Source organism: Ciona robusta, chromosome 1, assembly GCF_009617815.1.
Source record: "Ciona robusta chromosome 1, ASM961781v2".
NCBI lineage: Eukaryota > Metazoa > Chordata > Ascidiacea > Phlebobranchia > Cionidae > Ciona > Ciona robusta.
In genome coordinates this window covers 15,559,858-15,581,164 of record NC_143235.1, presented here as the reverse complement: position 1 = coordinate 15,581,164, position 21,307 = coordinate 15,559,858, and the positions used below count along the sequence as shown (strand labels likewise).

The 21,307-nt window shown below is 39.0% G+C and overlaps 4 protein-coding genes across 7 annotated transcripts; 2 read left to right on the top strand and 2 right to left on the bottom strand.

Moving 5' to 3' along the window:
* Positions 1 to 120: 120 nt before the first annotated feature.
* On the bottom strand, positions 121 to 7,868 carry LOC149743730 (differentially expressed in FDCP 8 homolog). The gene is made up of 13 exons (XM_089881522.1): positions 7,727 to 7,868; positions 5,914 to 6,098; positions 5,747 to 5,844; positions 5,316 to 5,459; positions 4,994 to 5,119; positions 4,583 to 4,772; positions 4,312 to 4,433; positions 4,018 to 4,131; positions 2,989 to 3,069; positions 2,608 to 2,748; positions 2,226 to 2,335; positions 1,833 to 1,967; positions 121 to 821 (listed from the first exon to the last, which is right to left on the bottom strand). Exons 2-13 carry the CDS (start codon positions 6,083 to 6,085, stop codon positions 179 to 181), a joined length of 2,076 nt encoding a protein of 691 aa, XP_089737648.1. The 5' UTR covers positions 6,086 to 6,098; positions 7,727 to 7,868; the 3' UTR covers positions 121 to 178.
* Positions 6,682 to 8,322, top strand: LOC149743729 (mitochondrial import inner membrane translocase subunit Tim10 B-like). Of its 2 annotated transcripts, none has more exons than XM_089881831.1 (3): positions 6,682 to 6,858; positions 7,160 to 7,255; positions 7,744 to 8,322. In XM_089881831.1, exons 1-3 carry the CDS (start codon positions 6,832 to 6,834, stop codon positions 7,933 to 7,935), a joined length of 315 nt encoding a protein of 104 aa, XP_089737957.1. In that variant the 5' UTR covers positions 6,682 to 6,831; the 3' UTR covers positions 7,936 to 8,322. The 2 variants fall into 2 exon arrangements, with proteins under 2 accessions (XP_089737957.1, XP_089737967.1); XM_089881841.1 differs by having other exon boundaries at positions 6,700 to 6,858; positions 7,756 to 8,322.
* On the bottom strand, positions 7,776 to 11,102 carry LOC149743728 (aflatoxin B1 aldehyde reductase member 2-like). The gene is given in 8 exon segments (XM_089881702.1): positions 7,776 to 8,495; positions 8,782 to 8,880; positions 9,266 to 9,294; positions 9,296 to 9,462; positions 9,643 to 9,694; positions 9,879 to 10,025; positions 10,302 to 10,506; positions 10,941 to 11,102. Coding segments are annotated over 8 exon segments (987 nt in total). The 5' UTR covers positions 11,039 to 11,102; the 3' UTR covers positions 7,776 to 8,305.
* A 302-nt stretch (positions 11,103 to 11,404) lies between these two features.
* Positions 11,405 to 21,059, top strand: LOC149743727 (uncharacterized). Of its 3 annotated transcripts, XM_089881458.1 has the most exons (22): positions 11,422 to 11,649; positions 11,984 to 12,146; positions 12,275 to 12,368; positions 12,748 to 12,817; positions 13,168 to 13,280; positions 13,397 to 13,520; positions 13,814 to 13,992; positions 14,366 to 14,474; positions 15,030 to 15,102; positions 15,154 to 15,231; positions 15,526 to 15,676; positions 15,915 to 16,097; positions 16,313 to 16,407; positions 16,671 to 16,840; positions 17,002 to 17,081; positions 17,161 to 17,225; positions 19,602 to 19,653; positions 19,888 to 19,937; positions 19,995 to 20,048; positions 20,250 to 20,373; positions 20,606 to 20,740; positions 20,927 to 21,059. In XM_089881458.1, the coding sequence occupies exons 1-22, from the start codon at positions 11,524 to 11,526 to the stop codon at positions 20,982 to 20,984; spliced, it is 2,346 nt and encodes a 781-aa protein (XP_089737584.1). In that variant the 5' UTR covers positions 11,422 to 11,523; the 3' UTR covers positions 20,985 to 21,059. The 3 variants fall into 3 exon arrangements, with proteins under 3 accessions (XP_089737591.1, XP_089737584.1, XP_089737600.1); XM_089881474.1 differs by lacking the exon at positions 11,984 to 12,146; XM_089881465.1 differs by lacking the exons at positions 19,888 to 19,937; positions 19,995 to 20,048; positions 20,250 to 20,373; positions 20,606 to 20,740; positions 20,927 to 21,059 and adding an exon at positions 19,854 to 19,884 and having other exon boundaries at positions 11,405 to 11,649; positions 19,602 to 19,693.
* Positions 21,060 to 21,307: the final 248 nt, after the last annotated feature.

Here is a 21,307-nt window from a genome sequence, read left to right as displayed (position 1 = left end):
ACACTCACTCATATTCATCCGCCTCGAGTAAATTATCCGTATTGTGACGTCATATCGCCGAAACATTTTTCAATGTTTTATATTGATGTGTGTATGACGTTATAATAAAACCAACAATAATGCATTGTTACATCACAGAGTTTATTATTATTGCACCAATAACGTCATAATCACAGTATTATAGGAATGGGTTTAATGTTGCGTCATAATCGTCATTTTTGTTGCGTTCAAACGAGTTTGTCATAAATGGGTTTGTGACGTCATCATCCTCGATGAATGGATTGTTTGTGACGTCATTATCATTTAAGAATGGGTTATTGTTTGGTAGTTCCGATATGTTTCCGTTTTTTGCTGAAGAGTTTGTGTTGCTACGACGATGCGATGTATCGTGACGTTTTGTGACATCACGAGGTTCGATGACGTCACGTTTTGTGACGTAATGAGGTTTTGTGACGTCACGAGATGGCATGACATCACGTGTTATAACGTCATGAGATGAGGTTGAACTGTCATTACTCGCGACGTCATAGAGGTAAGGTGTGACGTCATCATCGTGACGATTGTCCTTACTTTGGTCTTGGTTGGATATCGCCCATATAAGGAAAGGGGAAAGATCATTCAAACCCTTCTCGTTGCCATTCGCTACAACAGCTTGATTTAACAATATCGCGTTGCTACGGTGACGAGTACCAACACTGACACCAAGTGGAGGGGTGGGGGGCTCTTTAGCTCTATTTAGTGGTGGCTCTTTTTTGACACCTGGTGGTTGCTCTCTAACCTCACTATGTGGTTTCAGCGATGACTTGGTCGCAATGTTGCTCCTGGTGGAATAATTGTCGAGTTAGTTTGGTTTTACCGAGGGTGATGGTTTCAAACTTCGGGGCATGACCGATTGTTGTTGACAAAGATATAACTATGAGATCACACCCAAGCATCACCTAGTGGCAACAATGGCCTACATTATATCGCTCCACATTAGAATATGGTTTGAATAAGCCATAGTAAACCTTGGTAGCAAGCCATACAGGGATTTTAAATGAACCAAACATAGTTACACGAGCCACACCCATTAATACACGAGCCACGCCCATTAATACACGAGCCACGCCCATTAATACACGAGCCACGCCCATTAATACACGAGCCACGCCCATTAATACACGAGCCACGCCCATTAATACACGAGCCACACCCATTAATACACGAGCCACGCCCATTAATACACGAGCCACACCCATTAATACACGAGCCACGCCCATTAATACACGAGCCACACCCATTAATACACGAGCCACGCCCATTAATACACGAGCCACGCCCATTAATACACGAGCCACACCCATTAATACACGAGCCACGCCCATTAATACACGAGCCACGCCCATTAATACACGAGCAACGCCCATTAATAAACGAGCCACGCCTATTAATACACGAGCCACGCCCATTAATACACGAGCCACGCCCATTAATACACGAGCCACACCCATTAATACACGAGCCACGCCCATTAATACACGAGCCACGCCCATTAATACACGAGCCACACCCATTAATACACGAGCCACGCCCATTAATACACGAGCCATGCCTATTAATACACGAGCCACGCCCATTAATACACGAGCCACGCCCATTAATACACGAGCCACGCCCATTAATACACGAGCCACGCCCATTAATACACGAGCCACGCCCATTAATACACGAGCCACGCCCATTAATACACGAGCAACGCCCATTAATACACGAGCCACACCCATTAATACACGAGCCACGCCCATTAATACACGAGCCACGCCCATTAATACACGAGCCACGCCCATTATCACCTGGTTCGACCAAGATTATATATCGAGTCATCATCGCTTGATTCTGCTGAGTAATCCTCGGAAATCGATGAGTCATGCTTATGTTGTTTACGTTTACAACGAGGACATCGTGTGTCGATACAACTGAAACAATCGCTGCAACAACGAAGGTTATGATGTCATAATATTAAACTACAAACATAATTATGATATTAGAATACGATGATTACTTAAAATAATTTTCTGGTAAAAAACGAGACATAGTCAGGGCATGACGGAACAAACTAGTCAAAAATATAAAAACGAAACTTTGATGAGATGAAACATTTTTACCAGAAGAGCAATTTCTAACATTTTATTATCACTAATAGCAACACCAGCAGTACAGCACAATATATATAATAGGAAACATACTTGTGAAACACCGCGCTACATTTGGGACAAATAGCAACGAGTGGGTCGAATGGGAATAAAGCTTCACCTGCGTTGCAAACCTCGCAGATAAATCCCTTCGCTTGGCAGAACTAAACAATATTTGTTGTTGTTGTATTATAATGGTAACACTAAATGTATAATATGATGTTGCTTACTATATTAAAGGTGTGTCACTGCAATAGACATCACCAGGGGTTAAGTGGGAAGTGCATCGGTGGCCACAATGGTAGCATCATTGAGCCTTGAACCAATAACTTGTTGGCCAGGTGCGTCAACCACGGCCGTTTAACCACGGTCACAAAACAAAAAAGATTTCTTTCACACTTAAACAACATTTACAAAAATTAAAACAAATAAATACCAAACAATCCAATTTGATGTGTTTAGCAAAGTTGGTATGAATCCGCGACAACTCATGCGTTAAAGCCCCTTGCATTGTCTCGGTAAGGTCGCGCATCGAATACATTGAAGAGTCATCGACAAAGTGTTGGCGCGTTTCCAACTGGATGAACAACATGCGTCAGGTTTGTATTTACATAAACCCGGGTGACATTGGTAAAATACAGTTTCATCCACAGCCATGCAATAAATAATTTATAAGTTTAACACTAAGTTTGGTATTCTGCGCTTCACCCCTACCAATATCTGTACTATGTACATTATATTGGTACAAGTACAGACATAATGTAGGGGGTCCCTGGGTGACATGTTGCACAAACTTTAAAAAACAACACCAACCCACCTGGCACAGAATCCTTTGTTCGATCGCCACCGAACAAACAAGGAAATAAGATTTCATTTTCAAAATATCTTCTCGCATTTTCTGGAATAATATACATTATGACATCACGCATTATGACATCACGCATTATGACATCACGCATTATGACATCACACATTATGACATCACACAATTTGACATCACACATTATGACATCACGCATGATGACATCTTGCATTATGACATCTTGCATTATGACATCACGCATTATGACATCACGCATTATGACATCACGCATTATGACATCACGCATTATGACATCACACATCATGACATCACACATTATGACATCACACATTATGACATCACACATTATGACATCACACATTATGACATCACGCATTATGACATCACGCATTATGACATCACGCATTATGACATCACACATTATGACATCACGCATTATGACATCACACATTATGACATCACACAATTTGACATCACGCATCATGACATCACACATGATGACATCACACATCATGACATCACACATTATGACATCACACATTATGACATCACGCATTATGACATCACACAATTTGACATCACACATTATGACATCACGCATGATGACATCACACATCATGACATCACACATTATGACATCACACATTATGACATCACACATTATGACATCACACATTATGACATCACGCATTATGACATCACGCATTATGACATCACGCATTATGACATCACGCATTATGACATCACACATTATGACATCACGCATTATGACATCACGCATTATGACATCACGCATTATGACATCTTGCATTATGACATCACGCATTATGACATCACGCATTATGACATCACGCATTATGACATCACACATTATGACATCACACATTATGACATCACGCATTATGACATCACGCATTATGACATCACGCATTATGACATCTTGCATTATGACATCACACATCATGACATCACACATCATGACATCACACATTATGACATCTTGCATTATGACATCACACGCACCCTTATTTCAGCGAGTTCCTCGACAAAGTTGAACAACATCGGGTTGACGTCGTCGATGCATATCAAAGGTCGATTGTAAAGTGATGATAATAGCTGGAACATCGCTCGACTCACCTGGGTGTTGGGGAGTTTTGGGAAATAAGAATAAATGCTTATCTTCGCGTGGTGGGCAACGGCAGTCGTTATCGTCGGCAACTGTCTTGCCCAAAGACACATACGCCCATAATGGTAACCACTGGAGAGCTCTCGGTGCCACAATATCAAATAAGCATGATAATGTTCCAAAGTATTTACCTTGTACAGTTCGTGGTCCCAATTATGCAGCACCCTCGCTGGGATCGAAACAAGGTCGTTCCAATGACAGTTGGGACAATAATACAAACCGGAGTAATCGCATAAACGAGCTTCATCTGAACCTTGGGGGGAGTTAATATTTTACTAACTTTATTTTATGTTCATAACTTTTAAATTTTATTAATAATTATTTTATTTATTAATTCTTAATTTCTATTTTATTAATTTGTTGGTATAAAATAATTTATCATGATAAAAACAAAACATATACCTCCGAGAATAGAAATAGCATTTTTACACTCGGCGCATTTATAAAGTTGTTTTGACAACCCAACTTCGGGGCAAATCTTGAGTTGGTACGAAGTGTTGGGTTTATGTGCACGAGCTGCACAAGATCGCCGAACAGTGGTCGTGCACTTTGCGTGACACTTGAACCCGCACATGGTGCATTCGTACCACATCTGTGGGGGGGCGGGTTAATATTATGTTTGTATTATATTGTTATAATTTTTATAATATTAAGTTTAATATAATAATATGTTGATTAATATTACGATTATTAAACTATTTGGGTGGCATGGTTAATATTAAGTTACAACTGAAAAAAGAAGAGGTTTTTGATATTTTTAACGCAATCTGGTGACATTAATAAAAAGTTGGAGTAACAAAGTAACGAACCCACCTGGAACAAACCCCAAATAAGTTTGCTACAACAATCACAATAATGTTTCAATGTTTTGTTCACTTTCTTCTTCAATTTATGGCCGAGAATTATTTTCGTGTCCGATTCTTCAATTTCGGAACCGTCCTGTTGTTTGGAATAATTGTTTTAATTTATTTCCAATTTATATTTAAAGTTACATTGTGGCACAGTCAGAAATGTTTGTGGACCACACCAACTTTTTTGAAAAGAAGGGATGCTTTGTAATGGGAAACGTAGGGGTGTTTACTGTTAATAGGTTTGAATTGCATACTCGGCACCATACAAACAAGCCAGTATTCACCTCTTGAAGTTTCAACCGGAGTTCAACGAGCGTCTCCACGAGCTTCTTCCTTCGTTTTGAAGTTTCCGGAAGTTGCTGAATCATTTCCTTGCAACCCTCGATGGCGATTTCTAATTCTTCGTTCGATGACAAACCAAGTGATCGCTGTGATGGATCAGATCGTAAGTTGGGTACGGGGTGTTTGTTACCCACGGGGTGCTACAACCCATTATTGACCAATGGGTTGGATTATTCGCCGTTAAGTGTCTTGCCATAGGACACATATGCCCCCAATGGTAGCAGCATCGAGCTTTGAACCCAGCATCCATTGATTACATGCCTAACCACCAAGCCATGAAACCACGTAAACTATGCCTGGGGTATATAACCTACAGGTCCATTACCCCCAGATTGCCACTAACTTGACCCCACACTATAAACACCCCCCTCACCCCTGGGTGCGAGAAATAATCTTCCGTTAACCCCAACATCGATAAACTTGCGTCCACTGATCCGGAACTGCTCACTGAGGTGCGACTGCTCGAAGAATCTGTGAAAATTAAAAATTTATTCAATATAAGATCGGACTAATTATCCATTTCTACTAGTAACAATTTACCATCATCTGACGTGACTTCACCAACGTCGTTCCGTGCAACAGTAGTGAAACTAATATCCGCGATCTCATTTGACAACTTCTCACCAAGTGGAACCACATCAATAACGTCGTCATTGAAATTATTTTGAATCAAAACTGAAGATTTTGTTGCAGCCCGAACTTTTGTTTCCATTACATTTGAACTTCTTTAACAAAATAAATTAAACTTGAACTGTAAGGTTTGTATGATATTATTAAGACCGCCATTTATTTCCTCCCCGTTTATTCCTGTTTTAGATTCTGAGATATATAATTGATTTATAAAGCAATGGCTTCCACGTACTATAAAATGACCTTTCTGTGGGAATTACCGGCGATTAAAATGACGAAAGCAACGACGAGCTAAACGTAGACAAACAAATTCAGCCTCATATTAACAAACTACCAAAAGATGTTAATTGCATCAACGCTTGCCTAATACACAGGTTGTTTGGCATTAGTATTCCATGCAGTACCTCACCAATATAATATATGCCATACCTCACCAACTTAACTTCTGCAAAGCTTATATACGAACATAAACACCGAAACAAACACCAACAACTCGAAACAAAACAAACAAAATATCCAAGAAACAACAAACAGCGAAACTAGTTTAGTATCAGTGTACCATATTAATTTATCACAAACCAAAAACATTACCTAACACGCAATTTACGTTTTATTTTAAATTATAAAAATATACAATAATAGAATTACAATACTAAAATTTATTTCAAACGTCGTAAATATTTTTATGTTTTGCTAGATCTTCGTTCACACAAACCACGAATAATAATTGTGCAACACTGTTTATATCAGCTGCTTTACGCATGAGTGGTTTCACGTGATCTTGCATGCTGGGGTTATGAAGTTCATTTGACGTCACTTCCCTTTAAAATGGATGAATCGTCACAACTTAGAAACGTAAGTAAAATATTTTAAATTTTAAAATAATGTGCTGGTTAAAAATCCGCCAGCATTATCTGCTAAACCTGCAACGCAATAACTTTAAACACTATTTGTAAAAGAATTCTTTACAAAATACCCCTTATATTATCCTTAGCGTGTTGTAACGACTGTTGTTTTGCTGTTAATTCCTTTCTCTTTACTTAATAATTGATATGATCTTTGCATATTGCAATCGAAAATAAAAATGAAATATATATTTTGGAGTGGCTGCTCGACTGTGGGCATAAGGTCACCAACCTAATGATGTCATGTTCAGATAAAAGATTTCCTGATAATTTACAACTCGTTGACGGAGCGTTGTTTTACGCGATGTGTAACAAACATGAACCATCGATACCCAACGAAAGATGAGGTATTACTGTGTGTGGGTCAAGGGGGTAACGGGTTCAAGGCTCAATGCTGCTATTGTAGGCGTATGTGTCCCTGGAAAAGACACCTAATGCCCCAACCCAGTGGTCACTAATAAGTTGTCCAAATTGTCATCCATACAGGGAAACAATTACACACCAAGTTACATACGAGGTAACTCGTAAGCGGGCACGAGGTGTTTGAAACCGAACACCCGTGTTATAACGACTGTTGTTGCCCTGCCATGCGAGGATAAATAAGTTACATACGAGGTAACTCGTAAGCGGGAACGAGGTGTATGAAACAGAACACCTGTGTTATAACGACTGTTGTTGCCCCGCCATGCGAGGATAAATAAGTTACATACATGGTAACTTGTAAGCGGGCACGAGGTGTATGAAACAGAACACCCGTGTTATAACGACTATCGTTACCCCACCAATATAAACAGGTAGAATACAATCAAACAAATTACCTTATTCAAATTCCAACCGTCCACCACAGACATCGTGTATACATAACTGTGCCGAGAGATTCCAGAAAGGAAACCAACGTTTTATGAAACAGTTCATGAAAATGACGCCGGAGATGGTCCAACGACGGAACGAGGACGCAATGAAACAAGCGAACAAATATAATGATGTCATAATTGATAAACCAGACGATGTTATTGCACAAAATTAATGAATTCTGTGTTAAACAATTTGTCGCAAATTTAGAATTTCTGATACCAGTGAAGAATCGTCTGACATATTTTACAGAGTTGTGACGTTCTAGAGATGGACGTGAGGAAGAATCTATGGCAGTATTGGGAAAATTATTATCAGGTTGAACGATGGTTTTTAACATCTATCATTATCAATTTGAAAGATTGTATTTTGCGCGATAACATTTTAACAAACATGTTTTGCGCAGCTAATTAGGGTTTCACTGCAGCTTTGATTACAAAAAAAACGTGCGCAAAATCTAAGTTGCGATTGTAATTACGTGAGCGATTTTTCACTGGTATCGTGTTGTTGAACTTTATTATAGCCAAATACAAGATTTCTATGTTTTATCGCATATAATCAGGGCAGGTTGTTGCATTTTGTTTCCAATATTGGTCCATGACTTTGGTGATGCGCTCATCCAACCCTGGCCCTCTAGTGTTGGCGATATTGGCGTGATATTGCTCGATCGTCGAACAACCGATGATAACGCCGTCTCCTTTGCTGCCATCGAGTGAGGAGTGGTGAAACAACCATCTAACGATGATGTTAAATATATTATTTCCATGTTATTTGTGTGGAAAAACAATTACCGAAATTTCTTTCACTTTTATAATTTGTAAGAAAAACGATATCAATATATTATTTATTTTAAGCGTACAAGATACCTTGTTAGTTTTGAATGAACGTTAAACATAAAGATGTCTTTAATCATGATAGGGAATATATTAAGATGAAAAAAAAACAGGCTTACACTTCCTGCCACACAAGATATTTTTATAAATATATAATATTTCTATTAACATATATTATTTCTATGAACCTGTACGCAGCTTCAGCGAGCGTTACTTCACCACCATAGATATCTTGTAACAAAACCTTTATCTCTTCAACCAAGTCGAAGTTGGTTTTCCTCCAAAATCTGTTGGAATATCAGCTTTAATTAATGAAAGTGTGGTTGCTAATAAATGCAATTCAGGTTAAACAACCTTTTCACTGGCATTGTTGCCAAAAACAAACAAGTTGTCATTCGTGGCCAAGCAGTAGGTTAAGAGAATTCACAAAGTTGTTTTCCACAATTTTGTGGCTAATTTTTATCGTTATAATCCTCAACTTGGATAAAATTTTCGTTAAGTGTCTTGCCCACATACGCTAACAATGGTAGCAGCATCGAGCTTCGAACCCAAATCCCCAGGATTACCAACCTACCACTTATGTAACTTTGTTGGTGAAAGTTTCCAATAACCTTAATGGTAGTAAGACTGTGGTTTGAACCAGGAAACCGTGGTTTTAATACAAACACCCACCTTTGTCTATACGTCGCAACCCACCCCCCCTGTCCCAAAGAACCTCCCTGGTTCATCTTTCCCCACATCTTGGAACTTATGTTTCCCCGTTAGTATTCCCCCAGCTAACGGGTTGTATGCGTAAAACCTCATGTTGAAATGTCGCAAACACGGAAACAACTCCTTCTCCACCATTCGCGTTACGCAGTTGTACATTCCTACCATGGAAACAATATTAACAAATAAAATGAAACTGCAAAACATGATAGAATCTGAATGTACAGTCAGCAGCGTTTCAACTGAACAATGTGATAATTTGTAAACGAAGTTTAAATTCTTTTACACAGTCGCCTCTTTCAAATAGTTTTGAGACTTGCTGGTTTATTAACATAAGTTACCTTGATACACAGTCGGTACGACCCATGAGTTTGTGCTGCAGATTGTGTGGATCTGTAACATAGATGTCATATATACCAACATAGACATCATATATACAACATAGATATCATATATACAACATAGATATCATATATACAACATAGATATCATATATACAACATAGATATCATATATACAACATAGACATCATATGTACAACATAGATATCATATATAAACATAGATATCATATACACCTGTGCAACTTGCCACGCTGAATAATTCGACAACCCAAGCTCGTTGAATTTCCCCTCGTTATGCATTTGATTGACAGCTTCTAATGTTTCGACGATTGGTACTTTATAGTCGGGGGCGTGAAGGTAGAATAAGTGAACTGACTTGACCTGGTATTGATATATTTGTATAATGCATACTATGATACTAATGTCACTTTTACATTTTATTTTATGAGCTCATAACTCAAACGGTTCCTTGTTTAATTAAATACATTTGTATTTATTGATGCAAGCAAATAGAAATATTATGCCTGCGTGAATTAAACAACACCAGGGTGTTACAACGCACAACAACCAATACAAACCCCCATTATGACATCATTAACCCCATCATGACACCATCAACCCCTATTATGACATCATCAACCCCCCTTATGACATCACCTTCATCCTCTGCAGCGAAGTCTCCAGTTGTTTTCTCACCCCTTCTCTACTCAGGGTATTTCCCCCCCATGGGTTAGCTTTCGTTGCAATCTGAACGACATCGTCACGACAACCATCAGACCGACCAATCAGCTTCTCCGATTCTCCACCAGCGTACATGAACGCAGAATCCACCTCAGCCGTCGTGTTATGCGACTTGGAGTGGCTATTGTGATGTCATAGATTAAAATAGGTTGAATTATTAGAAGGCCAATCATAAAAACAATCATCCAAGCGTGAATAAAAAACTGCATTTTTGCACGATGGCCCAAGTACGACGAAACTACGAAATCTTCTCCCGAACACGTTACTTCCTAATATGGTCCTTATGTTTGGTGACGTCATAACGGTTACCTACGTTACTGGGAGCTGCAAAAGTTAATCATCTAAATTGTGGCATAAGCTCAGAACATTCAAGACGTTATTGGGCTTTTATCCCACCTAGCTCAATAATTCTACCAGCACAGAGAATTGGAAAGTTTATATAACGTGAAACGCAATAACATGAAAGAACATTTTATTCCGAAAAGTGAAAAAATGGCTTGGGTTACTGTCCTTGTCACGCGAGGATAAACAAGTTACATTCATATAAACCCACACCTGATAAATTCGTTCATTACGAGGTTACTTTGTTTGAAATCGAGTCGCCTCCCGAATTCCATACTTCCTAATATGGTCCTTATGTTTGATGACGTCATGATCAACGATGCCTGCGTCACTGCAAAAACCGCAAAATATAAATTCGGGGAATCACCCAAAGTTTGCGCATGCGCCGAAAACGTTTAGGATTTCTATGTTTTAAAAATCGACGGCGAACGCGAAAAAAATTCGACTCAAAATTAAAATCTTCGAAACCAAGTCTTAAAATATTAAGTTTAAATTGCAATTTCAATAAATATAGCATCGTTACGTCATCAAAACTAATGTTGCGCGGTCGGGACTTCCCCGTCAAGGTACTTTTGCAGAAGGTAAAATGTCGCAATCCCTCTTTGTTATTAGTTGATTGTTCCTTGTCAAAGTTCTGGGACGTTTATTTGTTCGTTGAAACGTTCTAGAAAATTTGCAAAGGTGGGGCAAGATGGGACATATTTTCGATCTCTTTCTATTCCAGATTATATATTCTAGAATATATCTTAGAAAAAGTAGTTTAATTGTTTTTATTGTGACGTCACAAGCAGCAACAATGGAAGCACGCGTAGTCGATCACTTTACCAAAGTTTTAATGAACCAACCAAGTGAGATGATGAATGTAAGTTCGCTGGGTGGGAGGGTGGCAGAGTTGAATAAAAAGGAGAAGAAGCATTTAAAGGTGGGCTGTGGTTGGTATTATGATCATTTAAATGTCTGGTCTCAAATTGTTCCTTAGGCCTCACTGATATCCCTGTCTAATTTTCTTTTGAAAAAAGTTTAAAAAAGCGCGAAATCGTGGTGCGTCACCATATTTAACACTCGGGCCATTAACTTAACCAAGATTAGATTATTACATCATAGAATGTGCAAAATTTTCACGAGTCACTTGCTAAAGGGTCACCTGGTATATCATGGTGATGTTAGAGACCAAATACTCGGGTTCAAGGCTCGATGCTTCCTCTAATCGAGCTTAACAGAAACGCTGACATACCAACCATATTTTTCCACCACAGAAAGTAGGATTTAACAAGTTTCTTCAAAACCACCCGGATAATTTCGTCGTGATCGAAGACACAGTTGTTCTTGTGCATGGGGAAACCCCCATCACCCCTAAAAGTCACCCCCTTGTCCCCCAAATCCCGGCCCCACCCACCAGCGGTGCTGTGGAAAACACAAGTAATCCATGCTTTGTTGATTATTTTATTTCGTTTTGTTCTTAATTCCCATTTTTTGCTATATTGTTTAACGTTACCTTGTAATTAAATAAAAATTTTGTTGTTTAATCCAAATAATCCCTCCCCCAGTTCAAAGTCTTCGTTCGTCGCCCACTTGTTCGTTATGTTTGGAAACGATCGAGATTTTTGCGTTTGGGATTTGTTTTCATCCCCTTTGTTACAGGTTGGTGGTGTTTAGAAGGTATATGTTCACTATAAGTGTGGTTGAAAATATTTAACAATATTTTTAAACAAGCAAATATTGTGATTTTATTTATATTAAAAGATGACTTGTGTTTTTTTGTGTTTTTATTAGGGTTGTTATAACTTGTTATAATAATAATATTAGAGTTTTGGCGAAACATTTATTTTATTTCATCAACATTTCGTTTGATTGCGAAACATCATCAAGTTACGACGCAACAAATATATCACGTCATATTATGATGGTGGCTTGGTGTATGGGCGCACAAACGATGGTGAAATAAAATTAATGTTTGACCAGAAGTCAATGTATTTATTACATCATAGTAGCAATAATGATGTTTATTGTGATGTCATAGTTGCTGTACAAAGATGAGGTTTCTATGTGATGACAAACAATGCCATATATGTCGCGCACGATTGCACGAGGTATTTATGACATCATAATATTTTATGTGGATGATGCTGAGAGGGACCTGAGATTTAAATAAATGTAACTTTCTCGAAGGGTTGGGCAGCCACATTAGTGACCACTGGGTTGGAACAATTGTCCTAAAGTGTCTTGCCCAAGGACACATACGCCCACAATGGTAGCATCACCAAGCTTTGAACCCTGTGTTGTCTATGTTTAAGACACCAGACTATTTAGAGTTGTCCCATTACCCCAACACCCAGGGTGCTGCCATATGGACCTCACCATATGTGTCCCAGAAGGCTATGACATCATAGTTAATCTTATGACATAATAGTTAATAATATGACATCACACATCACAATAGGTTGTATTCACCAAACGATTATCACCGATGAATCAACTCGATTCGACGAGGTTCGTGAAAGACGGCGCGCACGGGGTTTTGTTCGAAGATCAAGAAATACAAAATAAACAAAGGTTGGGATGTATTATAATATTTGACAAGTTTATGGCGGGGCAACGACAGTGATTATAACGCCTCGTGCCCGCTTACAAGTTACTTTGCACGCCCGTTTAATCCGAACATCGTTTAGAAAACTACTGGCTCATCGTTGCCTCAAGTGTCGGGTGGAAATGTTAGATTTCGATGAATTTGAACGACACATCGAGAATAAACACAACCAATATTTCTGCTTCATTTGTGTGAAACAATGCAAGGTGTGATGTCATAATGGTGTTGTTTTGATATTTATTACATCATAAATAATATTTATCTTTTCGAATACGGAGCGAAGATCAAATCAATTAAAACAACGAACAGAAGGAATTCTCGTGTAAAGTGTCAAATAAAGACCCAACGTACAGTATAATTTAATCCAATTTTTTTAACTGAGTTCTAGGTAATTAAAATGAAATAAAATTTTGTATGAAGAAAAATCAAAGTTTACTCAAAATTCAAGTCATACAAAACTACACTACCTCTCATGTAATTTCATAATTATTTTCATCAGGTTTTCACTCATGAGCGTGAAAGATTTTCACGAGATGATCTCCAACTTCACATGACCTCTCATCCCAGGTGTGAATTTTGTGACAATCATTACCTTGACAACGACGAACTTCTCTATCATTTGCAACGTCATCATTACTCGTGTAATATTTGTTCTGATGAAAACCACGTTTATTGCGAGTAAGTGAATTAATTCTATCATTATCTCTGCTGTATTTATTAATATAATTGTATTTTATAAAGGAGTTGGTTGTTTTTATTGTTTTGAATTCTCATCGGTAAACTGCCAACATTGATTTTATTATAACATCTATTATTAGTAAAATAATAAGCTACATACAAAAACAGTAGAAACCAAGATGGATGATTCTCGTAACCAAATAACATTCAAGATCAAGTTTCCATGAAATACAATTAAACAAAAATATCCGTCGGACATGATTTTTGTGGGTTGTGTATTGCATAACACTTGTTCCTACCAGTAACACAAAACTTATTGTTTCGTGAACAATGGATTATTATGACATCACAATGGTTTATTATGACATCACAGAGACGCTGATGAATATTGGAGACACGCGGAAACCGAACATTTTGTTTGTTCACATCCCGGTTGTCACGGCAACCCTGGTTTTGTGTTCGCTAACGAGGTTGACTTGAAGGTGATTGGCCGAATATAATAAGTTTAATTTAACCAGAAGTTTTTATAGAAAAGTTTCTGAATTTATTTTCTCAGAAAGCTGTTTATTTCTACTTCATATTGTCCGTTTTATTTGCTTGGTTTGTTATGTCATGATGCCAATGTATGGGAAGTGTTGGTGAAATTGTATTTAACCCCCGGTAGCAACAATAGTAGGATAACTGGCCATATGGGCTTGGGTGGTTGAATAATGGGCTTGGGTGGTTGAATAATGGGCTTGGGTGGTTGAATACATAATCCTTGTTTATAAGCTTGACTGAAACCATGGTGGCTTGGTAGAGAGTCAATTATCTGTGCTGTCGTTGCCCTGCTAACAAAGGGGAAAAGTTACATTTATACAGTAAGGTGGGGAAGATTGAACACCTTCAGCACAAAATATCCAAATATCCTAAACGTGTTTGAACAAATAATAACAATCTATGGGAGAGATACGTTTGTATAATTCTTTGAATGTTCTTTATTTACTACCGAATGTTATTTACAAATATATTAATATACCACCCACGTAAACGCACAGACACACAAGATAAAGGAACATCCCGGGTCAAGAGACGAACGCAAGAAAGATAAAATACTTGACTTCAACTTTGGTTTGTAATAATAATTCATTATGACATCACAATCATCAATTGTTCTCTTAGGTTCGGCACGTAGCACGCCAGCCCCACCAAGTGGTCCGGTGTACAAGTTGCAAGAGGATGGCTCTCTTGTTTGTTCAGGTTATAATGTTTCTATGTTTATGCTTGAACTTTTTTAGTGTCGTGACTTTAGACCAAAAGTTACGAGTTTAAAGCTCATTGTTGGTGCCATTGTAGGTGTATGTGTCCTTGGGCAAGACACTCCAAATAAAAAATGCTCCAACCCAGTGGTCACTAATGGATTGTCCAAACTGTTAGCCACACATAAAAATAATCACCCACAAAGTTACATACGTAGTTACGTAGTAACTTGTAAGCGGGCACGAGTTGTACGAAATTATTACAACCGTCATTAACCCCCCCCCCAAATTTAAGGTGTAATACTGGATGGCCACCTCCGTGAAACGTTCGGGTTTATTAAACCTGACGCTCGAGATGATTTCCAAGAAAACATTTTCTTCAATGCTGCCTCGTGTGGCCTCGATGTGGACGATGATCTTAGATTAATGTGGCAACCTGGGGACAGGTGATGTCATGATGGGTTTGTGATGTCATAATGGGCCATGTTAATATTTGACAATTTTACTCAAGTAGTTTTTTACCCGTAGCGTGTTTTAACGACTGTTGTTTTGCTACTAATTCTCTTCTTTTCGTTGTTTTATTAAACCTCTCTTTTGTTGTTAATCTTCGCGATCGTAATTGGAGAGATATTATAGTTATGTCATAATGTGGATTATGATGTCATAATAACACCCACCCCACAGAGTGACCGTTCATGCACGAAGAGCATACGACGAACACAAATCTAAATGGCGAGCGATCAACGTAGCCGCGTTTGTTCAACCTAATCATAATAACCATTATGATGTCATAGACATAAATGATTCGGTTGATTCCTTTCCCTCGTTGGGTTCCGCATCAGCGATTCAAACTTCACCATTGATGGCGTTAGTATATGATGTCTATTTTTATATATGATGTCTATGTTTTTATATGATATCTATGTTTATATATGGTATCTATGTTTATATATGGTATCTATGTTTATATATGATATCTATGTTTATATATGGTATCTATGTTTATATATGATATCTATGTTTATATATGGTATCTATGTTTATATATGGTATCTATGTTTATATATGATATCTATGTGTAGTTCATGGAGCTCGGTCGCTGGAACTGCGAACCACAAGTTTGAACCGAACAAAATTTCGAAACCAACTCAAATTATGAAAAAGAAACAACAAACTGGTAAAACACCGTTTAACTAAATACTTGCAATCCACTGTGAGTTGCTTCTTATAAGGTTTAACAGCCACGTTTTTAACCAAATGCTTTTTCATTTGTTTTAACTTTTGTTATAACGACTGTTGTTTTGCTGTTAGTTCCCTTTGAGGCTCGACGCTGCTACCATTGCGGGTCTAGTGTCCTTTGGCAAGACACTTAATGGCAATTGCTTCAAACCAGATTATGTTTTATTGACGCTTGTCACATTAAGTTGACGCTTGTCACAGGAGTCGGGAAGATCCATGAAAACTTACAACCTCACCACGGGTTTATAAGACGCGATGCCAACGCAAGTTACGAGGAAAATATTTATTTCAACATACAGAGTTATTGTGGGGGAATGGGTATTGTGATGTCACAAGAAACATTGTTACATCACCTAAAACCTGGGGATAAGGTGATTATGATGTCATACTGTGTAATAATACCCACATTTTTATATAAAAATTAATTTTCACCCATAGCGTGTTTAAAGCCTGCCAATTTCCTTTTCTTCGTTGTTTTGATTAATCTTCATTATTGTATTTGAAGATAAATAATATATTATGTTTATGTCAGGTTGAATATATCCTCGGAGATTCAAAATCTGGCACTAAGGGACGAAATATTTCTAAATATAGAGCTTTGCAAGTTTGGAAGTAAGTTGTTATGTCATAATGTTAATTGTGATGTCATAATGTTTATTGTGATGTCATAATGTTTATTGGTACACCTCAGGTACGGACACCGACCCAAGGATAGTCGGCCACCTAGTGGAGTGATTCCTGGTTGGGGTTATATAGGTAAGGTGGGGGTTTGGGGTTATATAGGTAAGGGGGGGTTGGGGTTATATAGGTAAGGTGGGGGTTTGGGGCTATATAGGTAAGGTGGGGGGTTGGGGTTATATAGGTAAGGTGGGGGGGGGGGTTATATAGGTAAGGTGGGGGTTTGGGGTTATGTAGGTAAGGTGGGGGGTTGGGGTTATATAGGTAAGGTGGGGGTTTGGGGTTATATAGGTAAAGTGGGGGTTGGGGTTATATAGGTAAGGTGGGGGGTTGGGGCTATATAGGTAAGGTGGGGGGTTGGGGCTATATAGGTAAGGTGGGGGGTTGGGGCTATATAGGTAAGGTGGGGGTTGGGGCTATATAGGTAAGGTGGGGGTTTGGGGTTATATAGGTAAGGTGGGGGTTTGGGGCTATATAGGTAAGGTGGGGTTTGGGGTTATATAGGTAAGGTGGGGGTTTGGGGTTATATAGGTAAGGTGGGGGGTTGGGGCTATATAGGTAAGGTGGGGGTTGGGGCTATATAGGTAAGGTGGGGGGTCGGGGCTATATAGGTAAGGTGGGGTTTGGGGTTATATAGGTAAGGTGGGGGTTGGGGTTATATAGGTAAGGTGGGGGTTTGGGGTTATATAGGTAAGGTGGGGGTTTGGGGTTATATAGGTAAGGTGGGGGTTTGGGGTTATATAGGTAAGGTGGGGGGTTGGGGCTATATAGGTAAGGTGGGGGTCGGGGTTATATAGGTAAGGTGGGGGTTTGGGGTTATATAGGTAAGGTGGGGGGTTGGGGCTATATAGGTAAGATGGGGGTTTGGGGTTATATAGGTAAGGTGGGGGTTTGGGGTTATATAGGTAAAGTGGGGGTTTGGGGTTATATAGGTAAAGTGGGGGTTTGGGGTTATATAGGTAAGGTGGGGGTTTGGGGTTATATAGGTAAGGTGGGGGGTTGGGGCTATATAGGTAAGGTGGGGGTTTGGGGCTATATAGGTAAGGTGGGGGTTTGGGGCTATATAGGTAAGGTGGGGGTTTGGGGTTATATAGGTAAGGTGGGGGTTTGGGGTTATATAGGTAAGGTGGGGGGTTGGGGTTATATAGGTAAGGTGGGGTTTGGGGTTATATAGGTAAGGTGGGGGTTTGGGGTTATATAGGTAAGGTGGGGGGTTGGGGCTATATAGGTAAGGTGGGGGTTGGGGGTTATATAGGTAAGGTGGGGGGTTTGGGGTTATATAGGTAAGGTGGGGGTTGGGGTTATATAGGTAAGGTGGGGGGGTCGGGGCTATATAGGTAAGGTGGGGGTTTGGGGTTATATAGGTAAGGTGGGGGGTTGGGGTTATATAGGTAAGGTGGGGGGTTGGGGTTATGTAGGTAAGGTGGGGGGTTGGGGTTATGTAGGTAAGGTGGGGGTTTGGGGTTATATAGGTAAGGTGGGGGGTTGGGGCTATATAGGTAAGGTGGGGGGGTCGGGGCTATATAGGTAAGGTGGGGGGTTCGGGTTATATAGGTAAAGTGGGGGTTTGGGGCTATATAGGTAAGGTGGGGGGTTGGGGTTATATAGGTAAGGTGGGGGGTTTGGGGTTATATAGGTAAGGTGGGGGTTTGGGGTTATATAGGTAAGGTGGGGGTTTGGGGCTATATAGGTAAGGTGGGGGTTTGGGGTTATATAGGTAAGGTGGGGGTTTGGGGCTATATAGGTAAGGTGGGGGGTTGGGGTTATATAGGTAAGGTGGGGGGTCGGGGCTATATAGGTAAGGTGGGGGGTCGGGGCTATATAGGTAAGGTGGGGGGGTTGGGGTTATATAGGTAAGGTGGGGGGTTGGGGTTATATAGGTAAGGTGGGGGTTTGGGGTTATATAGGTAAGGTGGGGGGTTGGGGTTATGTAGGTAAGGTGGGGGTTTGGGGTTATATAGGTAAGGTGGGGGGTTGGGGTTATGTAGGTAAGGTGGGGGGTTGGGGTTATGTAGGTAAGGTGGGGGTTTGGGGTTATGTAGGTAAGGTGGGGGTTTGGGGTTATATAGGTAAGGTGGGGGGTTGGGGTTATGTAGGTAAGGTGGGGGTTTGGGGTTATGTAGGTAAGGTGGGGGGTTGGGGTTATATAGGTAAGGTGGGGGGTTGGGGCTATATAGGTAAGGTGGGGGTTTGGGGTTATGTAGGTAAGGTGGGGGGTTGGGGTTATATAGGTAAGGTGGGGGTTTGGGGTTATATAGGTAAGGTGGGGGTTTGGGGTTATGTAGGTAAGGTGGGGGGTTGGGGCTATATAGGTAAGGTGGGGGGTTGGGGTTATATAGGTAAGGTGGGGGTTTGGGGTTATATAGGTAAGGTAAGGGGGGGTACCCAGTCCATCTTACACTGCAGTGTGGGGTTGGTTATTGAATATTGGGGTCAACGTTTATTACTTTGCAGGGAATTCGAATCTAAATCAAGCAACGTCAATGGATAGTCTAGATAATATAAGGTATGATGTCATAATATAAGGTATGATGTCATAATATAAGGTATGATGTCACAATATAAGGTATGATGTCATAATATAAGGTATGATGTCATAATATAAGGTATGATGTCATAACATAAGGTATGATGTCATAATATAAGGTATGATGTCATAATATAAGGTATGATGTCATAATATAAGGTATGATGTCATAATATAAGGTATGATGTCATAATATTCTTTATATTTTCATAGATATCCTATACATGAAGCTAGCAGAACGAACAAGTTTAGTTTATTATCAGGTAATAGTGGGGGATTATGACATCACTATTATATTTTAACCAACAATGGTCCAACAGATAACAAGGATGACCGACCATCGTTAGCGAGGAAAAAGTTTAACCAAATATTACGTAAGTTCGGTGAAACTGCACAAAATAAAACTTTTTTCTTCATTTATTTTGTTTTAATTAACTACAACTCATTGTAAGAATATGTTCGGTTTAGCAGCCACGTTTTTATTTGATGCATTTACTCAAGTAGTTTTTACCCGTAGCGTATTTTAACAACTGTAATGTTTATATTATTTTTATGTCTCTGTTCAAATCCACCAGGTGTTGCTGCAGGGGCAACGGGTGACGACGTTTTATTTGAAATCGAAAACGAGATTGAGATAAATGGGGACGGGTTGCGAATTTTGTTCGTTCAGTTTACAAGGAGGCAACCTGTGCAAGTTTTGTAAGTTAGAAATTATTTATTTTTTTACTTAAAGTTTTTTTTTGTTTTTTTAAATAAAGTTGTAAAAACTTGGTGAATATTTAAACTAAACTTTTATTTTTAAAATAAAATATATATTGTTGCTTGTCTAATTAAAATCCTTATGATAAAAATAACCCAAATATATTTTTAGTTCAAACTATTTTTTAAATTTTTCTTAAAATTTGTTTCTTTTTTATTAAATGAATTACAGTTTGAGGGGAAGTACGGGGGTGATTCCCCTGGTTTTGGAATCTTCCGGGTTTGACCTTCGTTTGACCTCAAGTGACCTATTGGAGGAAGTGACGAAAACAATGTTTATTGTTCGAGGGACAATGCATTATGTTATGTGGGTTCAATATATTCAAAACTTCCAAGTTATAATAGTTATTATATTTTCAATTAAATGCAAATATGTTTTTACCCGTAAAGTGTAATAACAAGTGATTTTATGCTGATTATCCCTTTTTATGTTAACTACGACATTTTGTTATTTTAATCAAAGAAATAAATTATTGGTTGATTGTTTTCACAGATTACATCATAATGAGAACAAACAGCTGGAACAATACACCATTCACTATGTTGTGTGATGTCATAATGTGCCTTTTTCTCGAATTCTCTTCCTTGCTGTATATATCTTTAAATAAACAATACTAACACAGAAATCCTATATTTATATAAGAGAGGTAGGAGCCAGGTCATTATATATGAGCTAAATATAATCTAACAACCCATTAGTGACCACTGTGTTGAAGAAATTATCGTTAAGTGTCTTGTTCAAGGACACAGACGTCTACAGTGGTAGCAGCGACGAGCCTTGAACCCATTACCTCTGGGTTCAAACTACTGTTCCACTCTACGTAGCGACCATTTCGCTGCACAATCGGTATTATTTTTAATAATCGCGATTGAA

Excerpts from the sequence above, each read along its gene's own strand:
- LOC149743730 (XM_089881522.1), bottom strand. The coding sequence starts at position 6,085 with ATGGAAACAAAAGTTCGGGCTGCAACAAAATCTTCAGTTTTGATTCAA. Across the intron at positions 5,120-5,315 it reads TCCGGTTGAAACTTCAAGAG|GACGGTTCCGAAATTGAAGA; the intron begins GTGAATACTGGC and ends TCCAAACAACAG. Across the intron at positions 822-1,832 it reads TATAATCTTGGTCGAACCAG|GAGCAACATTGCGACCAAGT; the intron begins GTGATAATGGGC and ends TTATTCCACCAG.
- LOC149743729 (XM_089881831.1), top strand. The coding sequence starts at position 6,832 with ATGGATGAATCGTCACAACTTAGAAAC. Across the intron at positions 6,859-7,159 it reads AATCGTCACAACTTAGAAAC|ATAAAAGATTTCCTGATAAT; the intron begins GTAAGTAAAATA and ends TGTCATGTTCAG. Across the intron at positions 7,256-7,743 it reads GATACCCAACGAAAGATGAG|CGTCCACCACAGACATCGTG; the intron begins GTATTACTGTGT and ends TCAAATTCCAAC.
- LOC149743727 (XM_089881458.1), top strand. The coding sequence starts at position 11,524 with ATGGAAGCACGCGTAGTCGATCACTTTACCAAAGTTTTAATGAACCAA. Across the intron at positions 15,232-15,525 it reads TGGCTCTCTTGTTTGTTCAG|GTGTAATACTGGATGGCCAC; the intron begins GTTATAATGTTT and ends CCCAAATTTAAG. Across the intron at positions 15,677-15,914 it reads ATGTGGCAACCTGGGGACAG|AGTGACCGTTCATGCACGAA; the intron begins GTGATGTCATGA and ends CCCACCCCACAG.